The following is a 15687-nucleotide window of genomic DNA, read 5'->3' as shown; positions in this document are numbered from 1 at the left end:
GTTGAGTCCAACGTAACCTGAGGACTGTCTATATATTCTTTGTAGTTTAGAGATAGTTTCTGAAATTCTATATCCTAGCTGTACGTTAAGCCAGGTATTGCTTAAAACATAAATACATTTTTAAATTTATGTTTATTGTTGAAAGTATTACAGATGTCCCCATTTTCCTCCTTTTTACGCCCTTCACCCCGTCTCACCTCCTCCCCCCACAAGCTTTCACTGCAGTATTATCTGTGTCCATGGCATATAAATTATTTGGTTAATCTCTTCCTGCCCCTCCTCCCCACTTGGCAGCTCTTTAATTTTCTGTCTTCTTTTGCACTTAATCACTAATTCATTCGCCCTGCACTCTACAATTATACTAATGATAATAGCAATCGTAACTAACATTTATGGACTTTTTGTGTTAGAAACTGTCCTGAAGGGTGTGGATATATTATCTGGTTTCAATCATACTACAGGAAACCCATGTTATCACATTTATGTATATTAACCAACTCTAAATTACTTTCTGTTCCTAGTCCAAGGCCAAACCCCCGAAAACACTGAGAAATGATTACTTGCACCCCGCTTCCAGTCACCTTCTCTTTTACATTGCGTCTGGGCTCCATCCTTTCTTGAAAAGTCACTGAGTGCTCCTCCCCCTCCTTCTTGTTAAACTTTGGCAACCATGGCAACCAATGCTTTTCCTGGTAGCCCGCAGGTAACGCGGCCACCAGGGGTCAGAGGTCCCGCGACGTAACCACGCATGCGAAGCCTAGTGACCTGACCTCTATGTAGAGAGCGCGCCTACCAAGGGGCGGGGCTAAAGAGCCGACGTGTGCGCGCGCAGATTGTGACCTAGCGGGTGCTTTCGCCAGTCTGAGGGGGCAGAGTCGTGTCGTTCACTCGCTCGCTGGCGCTTCTTCTTCTTCTTAGTCTCTCAGTTTTGGACAGAGCAAGTTAGGTTTTAGGAATAAAGAGTGTACGCGATTTTCTCACCATGCCTGGTGAGCAAGACCAGCCTCAGGCAGGCTCCTCACTTGCTGGGGTGGACCGGCAGGATTCTGAGGTAAATTGGCCTTGGGCCCCGGGAGGAGTGAGACCTGAAGCCGGTGCCCCAGGGCCGAGGTCCTGGATCCAAAAGGTTCTTGAGCAAGTAACAGACTCACCTCTCCAGTGGCTCACTCCCTCGGAGGTGGATCCTGTCGCTGTGCTGGCCGTCCAACGGTACCTGTTAGAAGAAGAGCCGGGAGACATAATTCGCAAACGATCCCGTTACCGCTATGATGTTACCGTTTCAGACGGGGTGTATCAGGAGAAGTGCTTTCTCCATCCCAGACTAAACTTTCTGGTCTCTAAAAATATCCTGAGAGTTGGCATCAAAATGAGAATTTTCAGAGTCTCGTGTCTTTACAACGAGAAAAGGTTAGGCCAGGGTATCCTCTGCATTGATAATGTCGACTGTGTGGAGACCTTGGACACCATTTCTTTAGCGACTCCCTTCAGAAATAGTGCGCACCAGGAGATACCCGAGAGGCCCTTAAGAGGCGGGAAGAGTCATTACCTTGCCCTGTGGAATAACGAAGATCCGTATGGAGATATCTGGTTAACGAACAAGCAACCTGAGGAATACAATTTTAACAGTAAGTAATGGGAGGTAACCACGGGACGGGGTGTAAAAATAGTTTTGGGGTGCTTATGTTAATGGGAAAGGAAGCGGGAATGTCGGTATTGTTTATTGGGAGTGCTAGACAGTTTTTCCTCAGTGACGGAGAGACGCTCGCTTAATGAAATTTGCACAGCCCTTGTCTTGCTTTGATTGTGTAAGTGGCTGTTCAGAAAGTGTCTGAATAATCTTAATTTTTAAAAATTACATCTTAAACTAATCTGTCAAACCTAGTGGTGTTGCAGTCAGCAGTCCTAAGTGTTCATTGTACGTTTGACCAGTGGAATTGATCTTAACGTCATTACCATTCCAGTTTGTGGAAATAGTACTGTGTTGATTAGAGTGTCTATTGATTTGAATTAGAAATAAAAAGTTGTAAATATTTGTGGTTTTAACCTTCATTCAAAAAAGAATGTTCTATGATTTTTCCTTAATAATTTACATTAATGAAATGCCATTTTATGTCTTTGAGTATAGCAGTTATGTAAATAATAGCTTTTCGAACTTGTGATTTTGTGGGAAGACTTGGAATTCTCATGTTTATGTTTCTTATGACCACGGGCAATGCTGATCTGAGAAGTTCAATTCTTCTGGGTCAGAAATAGGAAGTTAACTTGAAAATGTCAACTGGTCATCAGCAACTGCTCTAAAATATGTTTTATCTTAAAACAATGAAGTAAAGGGAATGATTATATTATGGGCATGTACATGTATGGAATGGGGAAGAAATAAAAATGGAAAAAATACAAGCAAAAGTGTTAGAGGGAGAAAGATGATAATTTCTACATTACTGCTTTTCAGGTGTTTGGAATTTTGTTTTACTTTTTGGTTTTTGTGTTGTTTTTTTTACATTGGGCTCATAATACTAGACCATAGATAATCTTATTATGATGTGTAACAGCAACAAACTTGAAAGTAAAAAGATAACTGCTTCAAAAATATGCAGTTCAAGTGATATCCAGTTGTAAGGGGGGGATATTACAGAAATGGGTAGCCAATGATTATTTAAATAACTTAAGTTTTAAAGGCAAGATAGTAGTTTCAGAGATGAACTAATGGAATGATTTTTTATCTCAGTGGTGCATTACAACTATAAGGGTTGATCATTTTTATTTTTAGAATTTAATCTATAAATGAAAAATGGTACTCTAGAAGAATTTAGGCAATAATAATTTGTAAAAATTGGATTTCACTTTTCTGATTATGAAAGTAATATATGTTCATTATTGAAACCGTATTTTTATTACAAAAGGCAATGTCCATGTGCTAAAAATCCAAAGGTTTAAAAAAGTACATTGTATTAAAAATTTAAGACCCACGTACAGTAAAATTTTGATGACAAAATCTAGAAGTAGGTATATTGGTGTTCTTTCAGGATTGCTGTATGTTTGAAATTTTTAATAAAATGTTGGGGTGGAATGAAAGGCCCCTTTTACCTCCTTCTATGCCTTCAGCTTTCTTCTCAAAACTCCAAACTGTCCGCCATTTGGTGTGTAACTTTGAAAAATATAATTATTTGGTGTCACATGATTTGCAATTTCCACTTATCTTAAACATTTTTAATGACATCTTCATACACTCTTCCGTGTTATGGATGTATGATGATTTATATAATCACTAGAGCCCCCATGCATGAAATTAGTGCAAGGGGCTCAGCCCTCGCAGCCCCGGTTGCCTTGGCTGGCCCTTGCAACCCCAGCTGGACGTCTGGAAGGTCATTCAGCTATTCTATATAATATGTTGATTTATGATATATACACATAATCTATGACATATATAGGATTCCCATGTAATGAGTAATTTGTAATTTTAGGAAGTTGGTGTGCGTTTTTTTCAATTTTAGATCCAAGGCGAAACATCATTAAGATATACACATATGTGCTCATTATGTTTAATTATTTCTGTTGGATGGATGGATTCCTAAAGTGAAATTGCTTGTTTAAATATTTGGCCCTAGCTGGTTTGGCTTAGTGGATAGAGCGTCGGCTAGCGTCGGCTGTGGACTGAAGGGTTCAGGGTTCAATTCAGGTCAAGGGTACATGCCCTGGTTGTGGGCTCAATCCCCAGTAAGGGGTGTGCAAGAGGCAGCCAATCAATGATTCTCTCTCATCATCGATGTTTCTATCTCTCTCCCTCTCCCTTCCTCTCTGAAATCAATAAAAATATATTTAAAAAATAAATAAACATTTCTCTTGATAATTATAAAATATCAGCCTAAGAACTTTTCAAAGATACTTTTTTTTTTTTACATTCTCTTTGTATGGTACCATTTTGCTATGGTTGCTTTCTTTTTGTTCACTTATATCTGATATTTTAACCACTAAAATATAATTTTGAAATTACCACGAGATATTAAGTAGGATTTTTTCTTTTTTGTATTCTAGATACCAGAATAATTTCTCTTGCTCACCTTGAAATGATCTGGACTAAGAGAACGAATTATCCTGCTTTGCTTGTGAGAATCATGCATAAATCAAGACTGAGATACTATGGAAAACCCGATAAAAAGATGATTGAGCCATACCAGGTATAAATAAGATAAGAGAGTACATGTTAATTTAACAGTTATAGATTATAACTTACAGACCTGACTCCATATTAGAATAATGTATATTTAAATAACATTTTAACTTAAATTTAATAATTTTTAAAATGTACATAGATGTTTATTTGAAGGTATTTTTCTAATGTAATTTCTTATAAAAATAAATTCTTTTTCTGTTGACAACCTTTAATTCCTTGATCCAGTCGGTCTCCTTCACACCTTTTTATATATCTTCAACCTTTTCCTCTCTACTGTGCTTTCTATACCTGAATATAAATATACTTTAGTCTCCCATTTTAAAAAAGGAAAATAATTATCCTTTGACCTCAGATTCCTCTATTCCCTCTCTCCTCTTCAGGCAAGATCCTTGAAGAAGTAATCTACACTAGATGTTTTCACTTACTTGCCTCTCATTTACTTCTCAACACAATTAGTTTGGCATTTTTCTTAAACTGGTCACTCACTAGAGACCTAATTGTCAAATCCATCTGACATGTTTCTGCGCTATCTTGACTGTCTGTGCCATATAATGCTGATGAGAATACTTTCTTGATTTCTGTCCTTTTTTACTTAATATTTTACTTTATTTTCACTGTTATCAAGAATCACTTTGGGTGTTTCATTCAACTTTTAAAATAAAAGTTGTGTATTTTTTTAGAGAATTTGGAAAATGTAGAAATCTATATAAGTAAGACTGATAAATAATATCACCCCAAATCATACCAGAATCACTGTTTGCATTATAATGTGTTTTATTCATTTTGTATGTATATATCATATATCCACACACACATATATTCTATATGTGCACATATCTATGATATCATGTGTATACTATATTTCATATTTGTATATGTATGCATGCATGTCTTATACTTCATATGACTATGTCATTTCGTATTAAATTAACTTACAAACTGGCAATTATATAGCACATAAAATTTTATATTAGTCAACATTCTCTTAAGTATTTTCTAATATCACTAAAATTTCTTCATTATGACTTTTCATAGTTATAGATTCTTTCATATATCATAAATTATTTAGTCATTCCCCTACAGTTTTACTTCCTCAGTCTTAAAATTTTAACATCCTGTAGATAAAAGTAACAAATATGTGTGTGCTTTTACTCATCTTTTCAGACCTTTTTGGAAGTTGCTGACAATTCAGGAACTGTATCAGTGATCATGTGGAATGCCCTGTGTCCTGAGTGGTATAAATGTTTGCAGGTTGGCTTAGTTCTTCTGCTTCAAGATTATTCTGTTAAAAAGAGTTTTCCATTCAGGCTGCAGCCTCTCCCTGTGGATCCACAGATCAAACAAATTTCTACTATGGGTTAAGTATTCAATGCATTTTGTTTCTTTTATGACTATATATTTTTTATAAATCTGCGAAGTACCATATCAGCCAAAGACTCTTAAAAATTACTAAAGCTGTTAGAACCTGACAAACCTTTAAATTCCTGTATCGATAAAATTTCCAGTCAGTCACTTAATGAGTATATTTATTTATTATTGCATTTATTAAGAAAAATTATCTGAGCAATTCATTGTTTATTAACAAGCTCCACTTGGGATTACTTATTTTTATTATCTTTTATTTTTCATTATAATATTAATGACTTGAATGTAATTTTTGTTACTATGAGCTGCTATTCAAAAGGGCTTTTTTGAAATAATTTCAAACTTACATAAACATTAGAAGAATAGTATAAAAAATTTTATATACCCTTTACACAGATTGAACCATTGTTAACATTTACCTTGCCTTTATCATTCTCTCTCTCTCTCTCTCTCTCTCTCTCTCTCTCTATATATATATATATATATATATATTTGTCATCTGAACCATTTTAGAGTAAGTGGCAGCCATTATACATACCTCTTTACCTTTAAACACATCATTAATCTTTCAATATGTATTTCCTAAGAACAAGAACACTCTAGTACATAATTACAATACAGTTATCAAAATCAGAAAATTTAAAATTAATACAATACTGTTATCTAACCTATAGCCAATATTCAAATGTTGCCAATTGCTGCAATTTTGAAAGGGCTCTTTCTAATTGGTATTAAAATCAAAGTTATGACATCTTTGCATCACCCTAAATATTTTGGGAGCATTAGAATTAATATATTAAGTGATTGCTTTAAGAGTTGGATATGATATTTTCTTGCATTTCCATTTTTCAAAATTGTGAATTCCATCAATCAAAAAGTATAAGTATTGTTTTTGCTTATAATAGTTTTATACTGGACCTGTATTTCTATATATTCTAAATTTCCTAGCTAATCCGTTAAGCTTAATTACTTAGAGAATGTTCAGACAATGTAACCTTTATTCATTGTTTCCTTAAATATATGTTTATTTTGGAAAACCTCAGATTATTAACAATAGGACATGCCTGAATGAACCATAAGTTTATAGAATGTTTTTCAAAATAATTAGTAATATGGGAACTGTAAAATAAGACCCCAACAAATTACCATTTTGTGTCACTAGACTGACAAATAATAAGAAATTTGATGATACCAAAATTTGGAGAGGATGTGGATCAATGGGAAATCTTACCCACTGTTGATGAAACTATAAAAAGTTCTTTAATTTAAAATAGTTTAGAATTATCCTGCCAAGGGAAATATTTGCATATTCTACAATTCTGGATTTCCCTCCTAAGTATAATACATTAGAAAACTCTTGCTTGTGTACACAGGGAGATATGTACAAAAAGTTCATCGTATCATTCTTTATAGTAGCAAAAACTGGAAATAATCCTGATTCTGTCAACATGGTAATGGTTAAATAAAATTGAAGTATGCCAAAATCCAGGAGCATTATTCAGCAATGACTATGAAAAAAAAAACTGCTATATGCAACTGCATGAATAAATTTTGGGACCATAATGTTAAAGGAAAAAAGTAGCCCTAGAATACTGTATATGATATGATTCCACCTATTAGAGTTCAAAAACAAAGAAATCCAAACGGTATTTTGTTTGGACAAAAACACGTAAGTGATTAAATATCCTTTTTTTTAAATTAAGTTGATGATAAAACATAAAATTTAAGGTATGTTGAACCTTTGGTGGGGAGATAAGAGGATGTGACAATGTAGCAGTAGGTAAAGAAAGCTTTTGATAATGGCCTTGTTCTTAAGTTTAGTATTGGGCTCAAAAGTATTCAGTCTATTTTTTTCCTATGCAATTTGTACACATGTATATTATTTTATGTGCATTAACTATAATATTAAAGTGATATATTTGTTTTTCAGAGGTCTGCTTGAACCTTCGAGATCCTCCAACTAATATAAATATCATTCCAGAAGGGCAGGTGAAACCAGAATGGAGATTGCCAAAGTTAAATCATCGCTTTATCACAAGGTAAAATAATTTCTTATAAAATATCCTATATAGCCCTGACCAGTTTGGCTCAGTGGCTAGAGCGTCGACCTGTGGACTGAAGAGTCCCAGGTTCGATTCCGGTCAAGGGCATGTACCTTGGTTGCGGGCACATCCCCAGTAGGGGGTGTGCAGGAGGCAGCTGATTGATGTTTCTCTCTCATGGATGTTTCTAACTCTCTATCCCTCTCCCTTCCTCTCCGTAAAAAATCAATAAAATATATTTAAAAATAAAAATAAAAAAATAAAATATCCTATATAATAAAAGGCTAATATGCAAATAGACCAAACAGTGGACCAACCGAACAACCAGTTGCTGTGATGTGCACTGACCACCGGGGGGGCGTGTGCAGAACATGGTGGGCATTGGCCGCAATGGGATGGTGGAGTTGGTGAATGGGGGTGACCAGACCAAGGCGGGGCGCCAGTTGCTGTCATTGGGGCAAGCCTCTGGTGGTTACTACAAACTCTTTGCTCCCATGCGCCACAGTACTGCCCAGCACTCACACCTGCCACCGGTGCCAGCCACACCCGCACCCACTGCCAGGGCCGGCCCTGCTTGCACCCACAGCCGGCACTGGAGCCAGCGCTCGCATCCACTTCTAGTGCCTGGCGCCAGTCCTGATCACTTGGCGCCATCAGCAGGTGCCAGCAGCAGCTACCAGCCCTGATCACCCCTGAGGGCTTCTCCACCTCCCCCCTGCTCCTGAGAGACGATCAGGGCAGCAGCCACCACTCACACCTGCTGATGGTGCCAGCCCCGCTTGCACCCACTACTGGCGCCCATCCCAATCACCCTGTACTGTCAGCAGGTGCAAGCGGGGCCAGCGCCATCAGCGCATGGGAGCGGAGGCAGCAGCGGGGGCTGCTGGCAGACAGGGGACTAGGGGCCGCAGCAGGAGGGGACAGGCAAGGGTATGGAGAATGGACCAAGACCGGCCCCTGTGCCTACTGCAGTCTTGCGGTCCACAGTTCCTTTCAAGGTGCACAAATTTGTGCACGGGGCCCCTAGTCTTAAATAATTTTCAATGTTAGTCACTGAAATAAAATATTATAATTTGCTCAAAATCTACCCGAAATTTTGCTATATTAATTATGTAAATGTACATTTTCACAATCATAGTTCTAAAATACTTTTTTACTGTTTAAAGATACAATATTTATTTAACTATTTGTTTTTTTAGATCAGAACTGGATGATATGCCAGAAAAGCAAATCTGTGATGTTGTTGGCGTTTTAGTTTTTGTAGGAAGGGTCCAGCGGTTAAAAAAGAGAGGTAAGCTTTTGAAATTGAAAGTAATAAAAGGATTTCAGTGACTAGTTCTGTGTTTATATGTGCATAATGAGTTACCTTCATTTATTCTAATATTATATCTATATAGAAAACGGTGAAGATTTTTGGTCATATCGCTGGATTCACATTGCTGATGGGACTTCAGATCAACCATTCATTGTGGAACTGTTTTCTACATCTCAGCCAGAAATCTTTGAAAATATTTGCCCAAGTACTCAGTTCCAATATCTTTATCTTTTTATTTTTTCAAGTGGGGGCATTAACTTTAAAAATGTTAAACTTAATTATAGAGGGTCATAATACTGAGTTAGCAAATTCAAGCTATCTGATAGCATGTTTAATTTCTATATTAATATTATATTTGGTATTACATGTTAACCACCCTCTGGTTTTTTATTCAGAATTAATTTGGGATTGAACTAGTTTTTCAGAAAATAGGTGCTCTTATTCTCATTGTTAGCATTTCAGACATAAAAGCATAAGATTTGGTGAAACTAAAACATAGGTAGTCAGTTTCCTTTGTATATACTTGGAAAGACAATGAAGACTTTCCTAATGTTGAGTTAATTGGTAGGAGATTGGCAGGCTGTGTAGTTAAATTTGACAATGATAAGTATGATTCCATTTGAGTATTAAATTAGTATTAGGTTGGTGGTATTATAACAGTTGGTTAATATTTTACTTACTTTGTCATTGACCTTTTCCCCTTGCATTCATTTAGATATATAGGTGTTTTTTCCTCACTAATTTTATTTAATTGAAAACATTTTAGAAGCACCCTATTATATATTTTATATAACAAGTTAGTTTTTATATCTATTATAAGAAAAAAGTATGCATAATACTTTTTAACAACTTAAGTGAATTTTTCCTTCTTTGATTTTGTAGTATCAAGCTATTTTAGATATGATGTGCTATTTTACTATTTTCTAAATGATTGATTATATGAATTAAATACCGATTGTTAAATATTTGTTAACATTAGGGAAACTCTCAGTCTTGGCTACATGCAATTTTTTTTAAATCAGCAACATTCCCAGCTGGCGTGGCTCATTGGTTGAGCGTCGACCTGTGAACCTGGAGGTCGAGGTCATGGTTTGATTCCCGCTCAGGGCACGTACCCAGGTTGAGGGCATGATCCCCAGTGTGGCGCATGCAGGAAGCAACTGATAGATGATTCTCTCTCATTGATCTTTCTACCTCTCTCTCCCTCTCCCTTTCTCTCTGAAATCATTTAAAAATAATTTTAAAATAATAAAAATAAAATCAGCAACATGGTAGAAATTGTAGATCAGAAGACTTGGAGACCTAGTACAGGACTGTTCTGCTACCCCTTTATTCTCTATTGCAAAACAGTGTTATACACTATGCAGATATTATCTCATCAGATTCCACCCTCTATTTGTGAGATTATTTTTTTAAGTATAACTTACTATAACCAAACCTTACCCCAACTACTGGGGGAGAGGGCAGAAAGACAGCTTTAGCGAAAACCAAGGCCTGGTCTTCCAAGATGAGCGGGGCTATATAACTTCTCCAGAGGCATAAATGATTGGTAGCAATGACCTCTGATGACAATTCTATTACCTCATATTAGATGAGTTTTATTGCCAGGTTTCTCTTTGTACTCACTTTAAACAACAAACTGACACAAGTTTTACATAATGCTTTTTCACAGAAATGTTGCCAAGCATGCATGTTCTATTTCTTGTGAGAATATATATATAAAGGTTTGTATGGACTTTGGTGAGATTTTCTCTAATATGGTAATTGACAACAGTTACAATTTATTTTCATCTTTTGACCAAAAATGAAAGGGAAAAAAATCACTTAATGAATGGTGAGTATTATGGGGGTTTTAGGCCTATGAAGGGGAACATGACTAAGGGTCTTCTGTAGTAATACCCAAATTAGTTGGTAGCAGGGCATCTTTTTTTAATTTTTAAGAAAGTGAAGAACTAAGGGAAACTAATATTGAATGTTTACTATGTATCAAATGCTCATAGATGTTATCTCATTTTGTACTCCCAGTTACCTTTTAAAGAGTTGACGTTTTTTACAAATTTATAGGTAAGGAAACAAAGGTCCAGTGGGTTAAGTAATCTCCTGGATGTCAAACAGCTATTAAGTGTTAGATATGAATGTCTGATTATTTTTTAATCTATACCCGAGGATATTTTTTCCATTTATTTTTCAAAGAGAGGGTAAGGGTGGGAGTGAAAAAAACACACAAAATATCAACGTGAGAGAGATGGCCAGGGTGAACATGCAGCCGGGGTACATGCCCTCGGCCAGGAATCAAATCCACGACCCTTGGATCCACAGGCCGATGCTCTAACCACTGAGAAAAACAGGCCATGTCTGATTTTTAACAGCCATGAAATTAGAATAAAATATTTTGTTAATACTACTCTATCAACATCTTTAACCATGAATGCTCACATATTTGTACAGTTTTTTGAAGTAAAAGAAACACAATACATATTAAGACAACTATTCTTAGTCATTTGAACAGATTTTCTTTATTTTTATTGCTATAAAATAAAGATCTAGTAAATATAAGATGAAGAAAATGAAGTTATATATCATGCTCTAGGAAAATATTTATTCTCAAGTGAGAACTTACTGTTATTGTGAGATTAGAAGTATTTACATTTATTTTTTTATTTCCTGGTTTGCAAGACTATAACTGTTTTGCCATGTAAGGAGTTAAAATTTTTAGAAATTGTTGGATTAATGAAATTTTCCCAAATAAACTGATAGATATTTAAAAATAATTGATAGCTCTTGAAAGTAATTCAAGTCTGAAGACATAATCTTATTTTCAGTTATTCTTTTTAGCCTATCAAGTTTGTTAGCAAGGTGAACAAAAATAATAGGCAACAAGCCTTGTCATTGAGGCTTAAAGTCTACTTAAGGTCAACATATGTAAAATATTTTTCCTAAGCAAATTGAAATTAATACTCTATAGCCCTATCTGGTGGAAGGAGTACTTTAGGGATCAATGTTAAATTGAGTTAATCAGTGAAAACATCTTGGAGAAACTAAGCCTTTTTTCTCTTTAGGAAATAATTGTTCACATTTTGTTGTGTGCCCCATTAGAAAGACTCTTGCACTCTTCAACTGTGCAGCAAGTAGTGACTTCAGTTAGGTGCAGCTGTTGTATATTCTAAAGGAAAAGTAAGTGTTAAGTCTGTTATCTAAAGGAAAAGGTAAGTGTTAATCCTTGTTGCTCCAAGTGTGGTCAAGGGATTGGCAGCACTAGTATCACCTAGGAACTCATTAGAAATGGAGAATCTCATATCCTACCCTAAAACTACTGGATCTTAATTTGCATTTTAATAATTGTCCTAGATGATTTCTATATTTATTAATTTTTGAGAAGCACTGTGTTAAATCCTGATCTTGGTATGTCCTCTTTGAAATGCAGTTCTTTCATAAGTGTTTTCATTTTCTACAGTGACATATTTCATGTGTACACAGTTGAAAGTTGTCAGAAATAACAATCAAGTACCTAAACTGCTTTACCTCACCACTACAAATGAGAGTCAAATATTTATTATCGGTGAGCAATGTCTTTGTATATGCTCTACTGGAAATGTAATATATTTTCTCTTCATTAAATTAACTTTTACATGACAACATTCAACCACAAGATAGTTCTATTTTCATCTTCTTTATCTCTATAAGAACGTTTTAAAAGAATACTTAGCCTATGAAATATATTTCTTCTAGATTATTTATGATTGAAGCAATGATTTTGTGACTCACTGGAGAATTGTGTTTATATCCTTTGGCTAACTTTAATTCCTATTTGCTATAAGGTAGATAATCATAAATTATTTGATAGATTGAAAACTGTTAGGCCCTCCATCACAATACGAATTCAATTTAGCAATATTTTAAAATACTGAGTAAAACAAAAATGTGCATCAAATTTTGGCCTCAGGATCTCACAATTTACTTATATAGCAAGAAGAATCACACTACTTGTCTATAAGTACATTATTTTTCTCTGTTCCCTTTGATAATGGGGTCAAAACAATAAAGATAAAAGGTTCCAGATTAGTGAGGGAGTACTGTGGAATGGTGTGTTTACTAGAATGCTACCATATTGGTGATTAGGAAATTTGTCAAGAGTTCTAGGAAGTGTGTAACGCACATCTTTGTCAACACCTCATTTTATAAATACTAATAGCATCAGATGTAAATAGCACTTTTAAGTGTGCTTTAAGAAAATGAATTTAAACATTGTGCTTTACTGCCTGGACAGTATGGCTCAATGGTTGTACATCAACTCATGAATCAGGAGGTCACCGTTAGATTCCTGGTCTGGGCACATGCCTGTGTTGCAGATTCAATCTCTAGTAGGGAGCGTGCAGGAGGCAGCTAATCGATGATTCTCTCTCATCATTGATGTTTCTATCTCTACCTCTCCTTTCCTCTCTCTGAAATCAATGTCACCCAAATAAAATTTAATTTTAAAAAATGTTGAGCTATACTTATAGGCAATTTAGTTCATACATGATGCGATATATTCAAGATAATACATGATTTAAAAATCAATTTTAAAGAAAATGCCAACCATTTGGATAGTTAAAAAAATCCCAGTTATTAGTTTCTTTTTCATATGGCTTTTTAGTATCCTGTAGACAGCTACAGTTTAGTCCATTAAAACTCTAGTATGCATATTGAGTACAATTATCCTCTATATCGAGAATCAGTGAACATGACTTGTTTTCTTGGTGATATAAGAAACTGTTTTAATATTAAACTGTATTTATACAAAAAAGTCCATTCAGTTTATTACAGTAAGTTGGTTTACACTCCCCCCTTATTTTTCTCTTTACCCTTCTTGCAAATAGGTCATAGAGGCCAGCCATATGCCAATGATACCAAAGTAAAAAGTTTTATTCACTGGATTAAAACAAAGACTGATTCTGGGGAAATGAAGAATACTGTTATTGGTGGATATTACCCCTATCCCCCAGTGCCAGAGACATTTTCGAAGTATAGTACTTCTGTAAAAGGTACTAATAAAATTGATACTTTTTAAATGATATTTTTATATGCTACATGTATGGTGTATGAAATATCAGTCTTCTTTATTCTTTTATTATATGGGGGTGAGCCAAAATGTATCAACACTTCCTGATAATAGTGCTGTCTTTCTGAAGATCTAAAGATATCATGTGTCCTAAAGTTAATATTTTCATTTTATTTGACTGGAAGAAAAGAAGGAACATAGACGATGACTAAATAGAGATAATATCTCAATTTAATGTCATTGAGATATACTCTGACCGTAGTAGATTTCAACTCCTATGACATTACTTAGAGAAACTAAGATATCAAAGGGAACACTGGGCAATTTGATATCAAGATATTGAAAACTGCATTATGCTACTCTTATGAAATAGTATAGTATTTAGATGATGATAGGTCAGTATTTCAAAATTGCTCTTTTTTTCCCAAAACCATGCAATTATCCTACAGTTTTAAAAAACAATATACTTAAGTGTTAAACTTTTCAATTGTCATATCTAATTGTATTAAAAGTAATTAACATTAGGTCTCTCTATCAGTACTCATTTTGCATCTCATTGATTTGGGTGTCATTTTTATTTAAAGGTAGCACTCGATTGTGTTATATCCAATATACAGGGGTGTACAAAAGTAGTTACATTTGTGAGTATGCAAAACAGTTTATTCTTATATTATTATTTATTAACTATTGTATTATTTTCCATATGAACAACTGTAAACCTACTTTTGCCCCACCCTGTATTGGCATCCTTTTGCACTTTATAATGCCGTCAATTTGTAGTATATATTTAGAAATATTAAAATGTGTGTGTCTATGCAGTGGCTAGGCAACACTTTTTAGTCTGAAATATAATCTATAAATTACATTCAATATACAAAATTTCTGTTTCAAATTAAAATTCCAGACTAGAAGACTGTATCATGATTTAACTGATTAATATATTTTGCCTATTTTACAAAAATTACATAAGAGGATGCCAAATATAAACACAAAGCCTCACAAATTTAAATTATGTGGCAAGTTTATAATTTCAAGTTGTATTTAGATTGCAAATCTGGTTTTTATTTTTATCATCTCAGTTCTTTAAAACTTACAATTTCCTTGGAATTACTCTTTTGCAGTTCAGTCGCTCCTGACAGCTATAAGTGAAGTGAGGAAGGAGATTGAAAACTTGCAGTATAGGGAACAAAAACGCATTGCAATTCAGGGAATAATTACTATTATAAAGTATATGCCCCGTAGCAGTGCAACTGGAAGTTCCTCAGCATCAGAAAGAGTTCGGGTATGGCACCAGAGAATTAATAGTATATTGCTGAAAACGCTGTGATCATAATTACAGTTGTACCTTGTTCATTTTATTCAGAACTCACATGCATTGATTCTTTTTTTATTCTTCTTCTTAATGGTGTAAAACCAAGAGGGGGGAAAGATCATTGTTGCTTTTTGTTTCTTTTTTCTGTCATTTATTTATTTTGGAGCAGGCTGGGCAGAAGGTCATAGCCTCTGATATTTCCCAAGGCCCTCAAAATTTGGTATCTTGATTTTGCTTTCTACACAATTTAAGCCTATCTTGATTGTTGTTATTTAAATTCCCAAGTGGTATATATTATTACAGGCATCCTTGGAAATATTGTGAATTCAGTTCCAGATCACTGCAATAAAGCACATATTGCAATTAAACAAGTCACATGAATTTTTGTTTTCTCGGTGCATATAAAAGTTATTTTTACACTATACTATAGTCTATTAAGTG

General features: G+C 34.8%; 1 protein-coding gene and 1 long non-coding RNA gene across 2 annotated transcripts in view; one reads left to right on the top strand and one right to left on the bottom strand.

Moving 5' to 3' along the window:
* The first annotated feature begins 950 nt into the window (after positions 1-950).
* Positions 951-15687, top strand: part of RADX (RPA1 related single stranded DNA binding protein, X-linked) — a 54044-nt gene continuing 39307 nt past the window's right edge. Inside the window, exons 1-9 of the mRNA XM_036304586.1 lie at positions 951-1625; positions 4033-4175; positions 5336-5528; positions 7467-7575; positions 8778-8869; positions 8976-9098; positions 12348-12452; positions 13753-13917; positions 15056-15216. Coding sequence (XP_036160479.1) covers positions 983-1625; positions 4033-4175; positions 5336-5528; positions 7467-7575; positions 8778-8869; positions 8976-9098; positions 12348-12452; positions 13753-13917; positions 15056-15216 — 1734 coding nt within the window. The 5' untranslated portion in view covers positions 951-982. The remainder of the gene's footprint in view (positions 1626-4032; positions 4176-5335; positions 5529-7466; positions 7576-8777; positions 8870-8975; positions 9099-12347; positions 12453-13752; positions 13918-15055; positions 15217-15687) is intronic.
* LOC118653807 overlaps positions 13859-15687 on the bottom strand; it is a 39890-nt gene continuing 38061 nt past the window's right edge. Inside the window, exon 3 of the long non-coding RNA XR_004966889.1 lies at positions 13859-15073. This is a non-coding gene — a long non-coding RNA (uncharacterized LOC118653807). The remainder of the gene's footprint in view (positions 15074-15687) is intronic.

Source organism: Myotis myotis, unplaced genomic scaffold, assembly GCF_014108235.1.
Source record: "Myotis myotis isolate mMyoMyo1 unplaced genomic scaffold, mMyoMyo1.p scaffold_m19_p_4, whole genome shotgun sequence".
Taxonomy (NCBI): Eukaryota; Metazoa; Chordata; class Mammalia; order Chiroptera; family Vespertilionidae; genus Myotis; species Myotis myotis.
The sequence above is the reverse complement of the archived record's forward strand: the minus strand, read 5'-3'. Positions and strand labels throughout refer to the sequence as shown.